Source organism: Salmo trutta, chromosome 26 (assembly GCF_901001165.1).
Source record: "Salmo trutta chromosome 26, fSalTru1.1, whole genome shotgun sequence".
In the NCBI taxonomy this organism is placed as follows: Eukaryota; Metazoa; Chordata; class Actinopteri; order Salmoniformes; family Salmonidae; genus Salmo; species Salmo trutta.
The window spans coordinates 6,438,658-6,451,040 of NC_042982.1; the positions used below are offsets into that span (position 1 = coordinate 6,438,658).

Genomic DNA, 12,383 nt, shown 5'->3' on the forward strand with positions numbered 1-12,383 from the left:
GTGCATGGCTGACTCATGCTGTGTGTATTTCATGAGATGGTTTTCACTACTTACCTAAACACACAAACACATTAATGCTCTCTCGCACGCATGCAGACAGACAGATGCATGCATACACACACGCACACGCACACACACACACACACAGGAGCCCCGTTGGCAGTGTGCTGCTGTTGACAGCTGGTGAGAGGCAATATGTAAGAAGAATCTGGACAGCTCCAGCTGTAGCCGGTGAGCTCTGGACCACGTCCAGCCTCTGACAGGAGGGGAGGAGGGTCGCCCCTCCCTAGGATGGAGCAAAGCGCCTGTGGGTTTCACACTGTTCACCTCCCAATACTTCACAAGCAGTGAGCCGATCCATCTGGAGGAGAGGATGGGGGGGGGGGGGGGGGGGGGTAGTTCCTTTCAACACACAGGAATGCGGGATCAAGAAAGCTGTTGAGTTGGTTTGACCCCCACATTCACGACGTGAGGAATGACCCGTTGCCGAGCACACTGACTGCTGCAAGCTCAGAGGCGCAGTAGCTCTCTGCGTAACATCTGGCGATCAGAAACACATGTGGGCTACATCATAGGCCGGGTGTGAACTGACAAGGTGGTGCAGTGGTTTTGCCAGTAAGGGATGTGGATCTGCTCCATGAATAGCCTTCTCCTCATGCCCTTCTATCACAGGCCTGTGTGTCTCATTGGGACTCTATAGGTACTCTAGGACTACAGACAAGTCTGGTTTGTTCTGGGTTCACCAAGGGACCACTGGCTTCCTTCCTTGGCTCAAATGTCTATCTAGAGGAAATTTGTGATTGAAAGAGATTCTGACCAATGAAAGGATTTCACAGTCCCCCTCTGCTCTGCCCTTGTCTTTGTGCATAGACTCAGAGCAATACGTCCTCAGAACACTAGCAGAGGAGGAACAAGGAAATGTGGTTGATTTTCAAAACCCAATCATGTGACAGAGGTGTTGCTTGGTCTGTTTATTACAGGTATCACCACGTCTTCAGACAATGTCAAACATTTTACAGACTGTTGTTTAAATGCTTCCATTTAAATAGAGGGAAAAGCAAAACGCTGGAAAGATACTCAAAATACTCAACTCATAACAGGAGAACACCTGCAAAGCCCTCGTCCAAAAGGCACTGGAAATCAACTGCTTTAACATTAGCCGTTCTTTTTTTATAAAACATGCACACCGCTAGCAAAGACATCTGTGTTCGATGATGACATTGTGTTCTTGTTACACGATTCAGTAGAATACAATACACCAAGCCTTGATATGTGGTATTTCTTGAGCTTATGACTGCGTCATTACAACACTGTGTTTGCATGTGTAGTACACCAAAAGCCACCATAACTTGCTGTACCAAAGCTACTATAAGGACCGCAGGCTCCAGTTTTAGGTGTATTACGGTACTGTACATGTAGCTTTGTAGAGAGCAGATATCTTAAATATTTTCAAGGTTAAATACACAGTATGTGGTTGCTATTTAAATACATAATGTGACTCTTAAGTTAGATTTACCATTTAATGGAATTACTTTGATGACAACAGTTTTCTGAATTTTCTTCATCTCTGCAAAGGAAATGTACAAAAAAAGTTATCTTTAAATAATAATGATAGTAGTACATTCAAACAATAGCATAATAATTCCTCTGTATTATTGTTGTGGTTTTAAAAATATCTCATGACGGGAAGATTCGTGTCTGGCTGGCTGTCTGTCTGCGAAAATCCATATCTATTCAGTCTGCGAGGAGTGCCCGTCAAAGTCTCTATTGATGAGCGATCAGTAGCTGTCCGTTGGCCCAGATAAGTTAGCTGAGTTAGCTTGAGGATGGTGTCACTGATGCAAAGGCTATATGTGTCATCCTCCTCATATGGGCCACATGACAGCTTTCTCTGTACTATAAGCCACTCTTGATATCCAACCATACAGATAGTATACTCTGGCACTGATATCGTCATCTCTTGCCAGTCCCCTTCCACTCCACCGATTGAGTGCATCTCCTTTACAGATTGATGTTGGAATGAGGTGAGCGACACACTAAGCACGGAGAGACACAGACACAGACACGTTACAGACACGTAGAGGGCTGTGAGGGAGCATTGAACAAGCACAGGGCTGTCAGCGAGTGGAGTGCTATTGAAGGAGAAGAGGTGGAGCTAATGGTAGGATTCTCTTCTCCTCTACTCCTGGCTGTCGTTCCTCTCTTCTTCTGTCAGCAGCATCCTCTCCCCCTACCGGGATGTGGAAGACTGCTTCGTGTTTCTCTCCCTCTCCGTCTTTCCCTCTGTCTTCTCTTCATACTCTCACTGTGTGGTACTTCTTGTCTCTGTTTTTCCTCTCTCTCTCTCCCGCTCTCTTTCTTCTCCGCTATTTCTTCTCCTCTCTTTATTTCCACTACTGACAGCTGTGGCCCTCCGACACCATGCACTTCTTAGGAAGCACTTGTTCCTGCTGGATTGGGTTCTACATTCCTGTCTCTTCTCTTCCTGCCTCATCCATCTCTCCGGTCCCCTGCTAGTACTTGTATTTTCATCCCTCCGCCACAAGATCCAGGTACTCTTGTCTCACATGGTCCTGCTGAGCTGGGTTCTGTCCTTGCCCTCTGTCTTTACGCCATCAATCTCTCCTTCCATCTCTTTCCTCCCTCCCTCTCTTTTGTTTCCCGTTACCGGCATCCACAGCCCTCCACCACCATGTCCTGGTAGTTTTTGAGCACCACGCGGTCCTGGGGGTCCAGGTAGAGCATGGCGATGGGGCTGAGGGCGGTGGGCACGCAGCAGGCCCTCGGCACGGCTCCGTTCACCGAGTTCACCAGCGTCTGCACCATGGCGTGGCTGGATGAGTTCATGTGGTCGGCGAGCGGGAAGCGACACTCCCCCAGGCAGAAGAAGGCGTCGTAGCCGCTAGGCGCCACAATCCACTTGTTCCAGCCCACGTCTTTGAAGTCCACGTAGAGCGGGTAGCGGCGGCAGCGGGCGCGGGACAGACGCTTCAGTTTTGCTGCGCGGCCACCATTACGCTTCACTCTTCCTCCCTCGTCCCAGCTACCGCCCCAGCCAGGGCTGGCGCTCCGGTCCCTGTCCCTGTCCCTCTCCTTGTCTCTGTCCCTTCCCCGGTTGCTGCTGCTACTCCTGCCCCTTTCTCTGGCCCCCTTCCTCCCCCTCATCCTCTGGGCAGTGCCAGAGGTTCTCCGGCCATGGGCGGCTAGTGCCTCCCCACGCCCGTCATGGCTGTAAGTAACCAGCAGGGGTCTCTCTCGTGCCCAGCTGTGTTCGTCCTGTCCCAGAGATCTGCGCACCCTCAGGTGTCCCTCTCTTCGTCCTTCCTCCCCAGTGGAGAGTGGTAGAGCATCATGGTCAGGGGGGGTGAGGAGGGTGGTGTTACCCAGAGGGGTCACCTCCAGGAGGAAGGCCAGGCTCCCAGTCTGAGCGTGGGCCCCCAGGAAGAGTTCGGTGCTGAGGCTGAATGCCTCCCAGGAGACAGCAGGCTTGGTGTTGGGGGCCCATGTGAGGACCCGTGACTCCAACAGAGTGGGCTCAGACTCAGAGTCCCCAGGGCTTCCAGAGAGGAACAGGCTGACCCTGTGGGCTCCGGGGCCTGGGCTGGCTCCACCACCCCGGAAGAAACGTAGCTCTGCAGACACCACACGCTCATCCTGGGGGATGGAGGACACGTTGAAGGAGATGGGGACCCTGTTGTTGCTCGCGGTGGTCTGCCTCTTTTCAAGGGGGAGTGAGGGACTGGTAGACTCTGAGAGAGAGAGAGAGAGAGAGAGAGAGAGAGAGAGAGAGAGAGAGAGGTTAAGATAGTTCAAAGAAGAAGGTTCAATTTGTAAAACAAAACTGATGTTCTGTGCAGTTCCATGGAGGTCTCTCTTGTAGGATTTCCTATATCAAACATTGTAATCTCACAATGTCAAATACAAGGTAAATTGACCTGTCAATCCTTAACTTTAAATGTCAGACACATTCAGTGCCATAAACAGTTAGATAAGCTTTTCATTGCACACACTACCATCAGAATAGGACCTCCACTCGTTGCTGGTTAGCTTGTGACTGTTATGGAAACATCCATGTTATCAAATGGAAAATAGATGGTCTGACTTTGGAGCCTACTAACTGCCGAGGTGGAGTCATAACAGAAAGAGACTGGGTATCACAGCCCTGTCGTCATCAATGCCATCTAACCCGGACTGGAACTACAAATGGAAAGTGTAGAACAGTGTCCATTAAAAACGTATTGTGGAACTGATACCAAACGGTGGCAGGACAAGGTAGAACAGCTTTGCAAACTATCCACAAACTGATCCAGGATCTGTCCATATGACCTTATTCATTATGATCTTAAAGGCTAAACTAATCTCAGATGCTTTGGGGATATGGGCCCAGACCACATGTGTAATGTTACCTGTCTGGTGGAAGCTGCGTACGGTGTTGGCCTCCTGGACATGCTGGCTGGGGTAGCTGAAGTCTGGATCCTGGACTAGGTGGTACTGCTGGGAGTGGAAGCGATAGAGGTCCACTATGTACTGTGGGACGGGGGCACCTGGCCGGGGGTTGGGGTGGGACTGCAGGCCCAGGCGGCTCAGCAGCAGGTTCTGGATGGTCTGGGCCAGGCTAGGGTCCAGGGGGGTTGGTGATGACGATAACAACGACGACACACTACCATCGGGCTCGGTGGCTCCGCCCTGGCGACCAGACAAGGCTTGAGGTAGCAGCAGGACTATCAGGACCAAGAGGTTAGCAGGGAACATGGTGGATCTATATGAGAGAGAGGGGGAGGAGTGGGGGAGAAGAGGGTGAGGAGAGTGAAGTTAGGGTTTATTTCAGGGAGAACGCTTAAGTCTTTCACTTTTTGACGCTTCCAGTGGTGCTCTTTAAAATCCCACGTGTTCATTGAAATTCATATACCATATGTTTAATATTTTTCAGTAAATTGGAGTGTGGGGGGTTGAAATACCACTAGTCATAGCTTAAATCCTTCGAGAGAAACTTCTACCAATGTATCATTCGTTTGTTTTCTCCTCTCCCAGTCCCCACCATACTAAATCCTCGTCAGCTGAGCGTGAATTATACCGTGACATTCAGAGGTCTCCATTTTTTTTATTCCTACTTCCTAAAAATGTTCTGGGCCTAATATGTCTTTTAACAGTAAACATGTATTAACTTTCAACGTGGCTTGAAAACAACTAGTCATTATGTTTCCATCTGATTGTCAAACAATCATCACTTAGAAAAGTAGGGTACATGTTCGTCCACGCCAAAATAATTCCAGCATCCAGACAGTGCGCTGTGCCTCCGCCATTTGATGAATGAAAAGAGACATCTGTTACAAAACATCAAAGCGTTTTATGACATTCGGGATTTGTCATTAGTACCACACTCTTGTGAATGAATTGACGCATCTTGGTGACAAATTGACCTTTTTTTGTCAAAAGAAAAGTCGGGACACCTGAGAAGGGGCAGAAATACGGGATGCAAATACAGCTCTGTCTGTGCCGAGCTCATCAACTGTGAAACTATTATGTAAGATCACTAGTGTGCTGGGACCAAAGTTGGTAATGTTGCAGGTTCGCTAGTGGGTTGGACCCAGTCGATACAATGTTGCAAGTTCGCTAGCGAAAGCTCAAGACAGAACGAGACAGGGACACAGAGAGAGAGAGAGAGAGAGAGAGAGAGAGAGAGAGAGAGAGAGAGAGAGAGAGAGAGAGAGAGAGAGGCAGACAGGCGGAGGAGAGAGATGAATGCGATTGAAAGAACATTAATCGATTGTCACTGGCCTTAAAACCGTGACAGAGAGGTGGGGGTGTTCGTTTCATTTGGCATAAACGTTTATTTTCATATTTACCACTGTAGCAGTACAAACGTGCAGTTTAAACAAATGGGAGAATGGTTAAATTAGACACCCCCCCCAAAAAAAAGGCCCCCTCACGTAATTCACACACTGCCTGTCAGGCTATTATGCAGTAAGTCTGGCGCGATATCAAGAAATGTACTGCTGAAGTCCATGTGAAGTTGTTTGCTGCATACACATGGCTGTAAAAACAGCACCACTTTGTTTCCCTTATTGTGAATTTATTGCTATGTGTTGCCAAGGCCCCATCTCCTAGGAAACTCAAGCACAGGGGGATAAGAGTGATTAAGCAGAGAATATATATTGTGTGTGTGTGTGTGTGTGTGTGTGTGTGTGTGTGTGTGTGTGCACATGCATGATTTAGGAGAACCTTAATATAGTCCTGCTCAATGAACTAAAGCTAGTTGACTTTAATTGAGAATAATAACTAGTGTAGCTACTGTACTTGATATCTCTATGGCTCTAATTTACTCTCCACAGCTTACATATACAGTAGCTTCAACCAAATAATGAGACCATAGCTGCTAACTGGCCTGTCTGCTGCGCGGGAAAAGGACCCAGTGCTGGAGGTCATAGCATTAAAGCCCCATCCAGCCGGGTTACCACCCCATGTCTCTGTAGTACAGCTGTTAATGATTGAGTGACTAATTATAAACTACAGGCCTTAATGGCCTTGTGCCCTCTGGAGTCAGGACTTAGAGGTCAGAGTACGGTGTCTGACCTGTCTATTGTTCAAAGTAGGATGAAGTTGGCCCTGGACACTTAACTAGCAAGTCAGTTTGCCGTTAGGATTGGGGGAGGGTAAGCTGACCCTAGATTTGGTTCAAAGCATTCAAAGTTAGGAGGTTCATGTAGAGACTGAGACCTGGGCTGGGCCATGGCGTCTCTTCTCTCAACCGGTCTGCTTTACCATCATCCTACAACTAAAGAAATGAGAGATGTCGTCATTATTCTAAGAAGAAAAGATACATCTCAGTGAATGTAAACGAAGTAGAGCTCAACGTCCTATTTTCCCCTGCAGACTAGAGCAAAGCATTTTCTTATTCTGCACTTATCTCTCCCTGCCTATCCCTATCTCATCTCGGTGCTGAGCTGAGGATCGATTAAGTCCGACACAGCTAGATAACTGAGGTGTTTATGGCACAACGAACACATAACGACGCCCTAATGACAGCTAATCATGCTATAGTGTCAGAGTAGGGTTTACAAGAAGTTCACAGGGTGGGTGTGTGTGTGTGTGTGTGTGTGTGTGTGTGTGTGTGTGTGTGTGTGCAAGAACAGACACAGTAATACCCTGGGAAAATAAGCTGTGAGCGTGGGACTCTGCTCACTAGCCATTAACTCAGGCAGCCCCACCCAAAGTAATGTCCTTCCGCCCGATGCCTCTCCACTTGAGGCAACGCTACAGGACAATTAGAGAACGATTGGAGATTAGAGAGCCACAACTGTACAGCCTTTCCCGTGGCGTCCCAAGGCTCGTAAACTAGATTGAGGACCCCTCTCCCCCCCAATGAAAGTTCAAAGGTTACTTGCAGAAGGGGGAGTGGGTGAGGGTGGTGGTTGGGAGGGAGTCAGAGGACACCCTGCCATACATCCATCTAGAGTACGTCCACCCATCTCCCTGTGTTTCTTCAGCTAATCTAAACTGAGAGAAAAGCCACTAAACTCCATTTGGCCTCATTATCTGCCATCCTCTCCGTCAAGCCGGCCCCCTCTCCATTCATCCTGGATGGTGACATCCCTGCGTTAGCTTTCCCTCCATCCCCCCCTCTCTCTCTCTCCGCTGAAATGGGACTAATCAAGTCTTCCGGGGGAGGTGAGGGGTGAGGTGGGGAGAGGGGGTGCTCTCAGACATATTAGATGGTGTCTGACCCGGAGCAGACGAGAGATTTGTGCGTGTAATCAGGCAGGGCGGTCTGCTCGCTGGCCCTCTGAACCCACAGATCAAAACAGACCAACATAAGTGTGTCTCTTTCCCTCTCTCTACGTCTCTTTACGCTCTCTCTTTTAGTCTCTCGTTTTCTTAGTCCCTCTTTATCTCCTTCATTTGTCGCTGCATCGATCCCTCCCTTTCTGTTTATCTGTCCCCCTCATTCTCTCTTAGTTCCTCTCCATTTCTTTCCCCTCTATTCTCTGTATATCTCTGGGGGGGAGAGGAAAGACATATGGACAAGGACAAAGGGTGATAGAGAGACAGAGTTAAAGAGAGAGAAGGGAAGATAGACAGAGATATATACTGAGATATACAGATATATACAGAGATATACAGATATATACAGCTATATACAGATATATATATATATACTCTGTATATACGCTCCCCTTCTCTCTCTTTGACTCAGTCTCTCTATCACCACTTGTCCTTTTCCATATCTCTTTCCACTGCCGCCGCCCCCCCCCCGTGTTCCCTGTCTCTCCATTCTTCTCTATCTGCATGTCTCTCTCTTTCCCAACTTCTAGTTTTCTTTTTCTCCCTATCTTCATTTCTCTCTCCCCTCTCTCCCTTATGTTGGCCTTTTTCCTAAGCCCTCTAAATGAATGGTGTTTTTGCGGAAGAGTGCTGCCGAGTGTTGCCGGGCGAGAGGGCCCAGTGTCACCGCAGCCGGCTGATTTATCCGCAGCCGCTGTCTTCGTGTTACGCCTGGTCCCTCCACTTTCCTTTCCTGTTGTTCTTCCCGTGTTTCTTTTTCCCAGATTCCTTCTCTCCCCCTCCCTCCCTCCCTCTCTCTTGCTCCCTAACACACACATACACACTCAGACTCTCTGCCCCATGTCATAATTAATGTATGTCGTGGAAATCTTCAACTCACTCACACCAACTTGTGCAAGCTCACGTAACACACATCCCAAGAACGTCGTTTTTTTCCCCCCTAACTTGCTCAACCAGCACCTCTGTGGACCATTCTCATAATCACCTGAAACCTACACACCCACACCTAATGCATCTGGAATGTTCCTCACACCTCTCTATACATCGCTAACACACGACGGAGCTCTCTGACGACTCCGGCATTCACTGCTTTATGATTTAGGCTGAAGCTGAAGCTAGGAGGACATTTTTTTCTCTCGAAGCGTGACAGATGAAATCATTAGGATAATATCCCTGGTTGCCTGCTGGGTGGTTTTATTAGAGAGTATTTTAATTTATCCCAGCTGGGGCGATTAAGAGGCTAATGGCGCGGGCAGCCCAGACTTTCAGTCCGCCGCTCGCCTTCCTCAACAAACCTTTACGGTATTTACTGCCCACAATGCACGGCTCCACACGTACGCACCACGCAGGTAGAGTGCGAACACATACATGCCAGGAGGAACAGATATGTGTGTTGTGTGTGTACTGTATGTGAATGCGTATGATGGACAAAAGCCAATCGATTTGAATGTTTTTTTTAATGCATAGCGCTGCGCTTGCATCACGCACACACACACACACACACACACACACACACACACACACACACACACACACACACACACACACACACACACACACACACACACACACACACACTCACACACACACACACACACACACACACACACACACACACGGAGGAGAATGCAGTGACTGTCTCCTGCCAGGGTTAAGATGACAGCAGACGATGAGGCTCCCTAAGGAGAGGTGGAGTAGACCAGACACTTTCCGGCTACTGGGGAATCAACCAACACTCTCACAACATCGCCTGCAACTGCAAGACACCCGACCGCAAGGCCCTACAAAGGGTGGTGAGTACGGCCCAGTACATCACTGGGGCCGAGCTCTCTGCCATCCAGCACCTCTTTACCAGGCGGTATCAGAGGAAGGCCCCAAAAAATTGTCAACGACTCCAGCCACCCAAGCCATAGGCTGTTCTCTCTGCTACCACACGGCATGTGGTACCAGTCTGGAACCAACAGGACCCTGAACAACTTCTCCCCCGAGCCATGCTGCTAAAGAAAACTGCTAAATAGCTAATCAAATGGCTACCCGGACTATCTGTATTGACTTTTTTTGCACTAACTCTCATGCACTGACTGTTGACACACTGGACCCACACACTCACACATACTTACACTGACACCCCAACACACACATACACACACATACACACTACATACGCCCACACAGACACGAGACGCGCACACATGCATGCTGACACTCTCACGGACACACATTTTCACACTCACCACATACACTGCTGCTACTGTCTATTATCTATCCTGTCGCCTAGTCACTTTACCCCTACTGTACCATACTGTATGTACATATTAACCTCAATTACCTTGTAGCCCTGCACATCGACTCAGTTCTGGTACTACATGTATATAGCGTGTTATTTTGACTCGTTACAGTTCTTCGTTATTCACTGTGATTTATTCCTCTTGTCACAATTTCAATTGGAATGTTTTTATATAAATGCATCTTTAACTTAGAAAAGGTTCCCGTAAGTAAGCATTTCGCCTTTAGCACCTGTTGTTTGTGAAGCATGTGACAAATAACATTTGATTTGATTTGGGACATTAGCTACCTGGACCTTTGGAGAGACATTAGCCAGACACACAATGCACAGTATAGTAATCACCACTGCCAGGGCTTTCATTCCCAGCTACATTCTCACAAGAGTCTAACTAGGACATACAGTGCAGAGCATCAACAAGTCAACTTTATCTCCATCTATTTCATCCTGAACTGTAAGTCACCGGAAGGCTTTCAGCTCTTGTACACCTTCATCTATTTCAACTAGGACATTCACAACTGTACGCCTCTGTTTTCACGCTTTTTTTTCTCTCGCCGGGATCCACACGTTTCATTCAGAGCTACGTTCAGATGATCTGAGAGTCAGGGAGTTAAGTGACCGGCAGCAGGCGGCTATGTTTTGGTGAACAGCGGGCTCGCTGAGGGCAGAACATTGCAGAAGCGTTTGGTGGAAACAGTGACATGTCCGACACGTGACATCAGAGAGTTCAAAGACTTGACGCGTCCGGTCGACACAGACCGAGGTGGAAAAGACAGAAACACCACTGAAAAGCTAGCTTCACCGGTAACACCGAGGAATAATTCATGCCTTTACGCTCCTACAGAGAAGTCACGTTATGTCTTCTGAAAACATAATAGTCACATTGTTCTTGGACCTTCGCTTACAGGCGTTTGATTCAGAGCAACACAGTGTGCCAGCCTCTGCGGGCGTGTGAGCATGTGTTTGTTCTCCCTAGAGTGGCTAATGGTTTGAGCAGTGAAGTTCCCGTGGCCAGGCAGAGTTGGCTTGGTGTACATGGACAGTATATGTGTGTGTTTGCATGTGTCTGAGAGAGTGTGTGTTTATGGGTGTGTGTGTGTGAGCGTGCAGTACTCACGTCCAGGCGTGGTAGGAGGTGTGCAGAGTCCATTGTTTATCCTTGAGCTCCAGTGTTACGAACCCTCGTCTCTCGCTCCCGCTCGGTTGGACAGAATGGACGAAGTAGACTCTTTACCTCTCTTCCGGTCTCTTTCATTCCCCCCTCTTTCTTTCCCTCTATCTCTGCTTCTCTCTCTCTCTCAGGTTAGCCTGTGTCTGTGTCTCCTCTGTGAGTGGGCTGTGAATGAGGACGCTGTACTCTCCATGGTTCTCCCCCTGTACTGCTGGGCTCTCCCCCCTCGCTCACCCTCTCATCCTGTTGTCAGTTTCAGATAAGCGGCCTCTTAAAACATATCCACCGGCTTTCCCCTGCCTGCCTGACCTCTTCAAACAGGCAACTCCCTCTCTCTGTCGCCTACACTTCCACCTCTGCTCAGACACAGAGAGACAAATATACACGCAATATATCTACTGTATGGACCTGCACAAGACAAATTAGTCTGGAGAGCTTTCTGTAACCGGCAAAAAATTCCCTCTTGTCCCCAGCTTCCGAAATGTGTCTTTTTCCTTTCCTCTCTTTCTCTGTCTCTCATTCTCTTTTTGTCTCTCCTCCCCTTTTTCCCCTTTCCTCTCTCTCTCCCTCTCTCTCTGTCTCTTATGCTATACAGAGAGTCCAGCTGGTAAACTCAGTTTAACTCTAATTGACTTTCCTGGTCATTTGGATCCTCCCTGATCGTGATGTCACTAAGTCAGACCACCCCCACTACCATCAAACACACACACACACACACACACACACACACACACATGCACAGTTAGAGATAAGGTCAGGGTGGACTGGCTAATTATTTTCCATCATTACTTTTACAAACTCACCCACTGATTTTCATTGACACCATTTTCATTATCAGCTAACATGCTGACATGATCACAGACAATACAATCTCCATTATTAATTCATGAGTATGTTACTGAATAAGACCAAAGATATTCTCTTACCAGACCATGGCATGAATGGATGACTCATAGGGGAGGATAAAGTCACTACAATTTGGGGGATGTGATTGGATGGATCGAGCCAAAAAAAGGTACATTGTAATTCTCCACTGCATTGTTCAAGCAAGGTGCAATCGTCCTTCCAGCGTCGGCCACTGAATTGGTATTCATCGGGCAGGGCTATGAGGAAACGTCTCTTTAAGATGCATCGTCTCACATATTA

At 48.1% G+C, this 12,383-nt stretch overlaps 1 protein-coding gene across 1 annotated transcript; it reads right to left on the reverse strand.

The window, feature by feature from the left end:
* Nucleotides 1–956: 956 nt before the first annotated feature.
* Nucleotides 957–11,851, reverse strand: LOC115162980 (bone morphogenetic protein 4). Its single transcript, XM_029714531.1, has 3 exons — nt 11,184–11,851; nt 4,407–4,759; nt 957–3,749 (listed from the first exon to the last, which is right to left on the reverse strand). Exons 2-3 carry the CDS (start codon nt 4,750–4,752, stop codon nt 2,665–2,667), a joined length of 1,431 nt encoding a protein of 476 aa, XP_029570391.1. The 5' UTR covers nt 4,753–4,759; nt 11,184–11,851; the 3' UTR covers nt 957–2,664.
* Nucleotides 11,852–12,383: the final 532 nt, after the last annotated feature.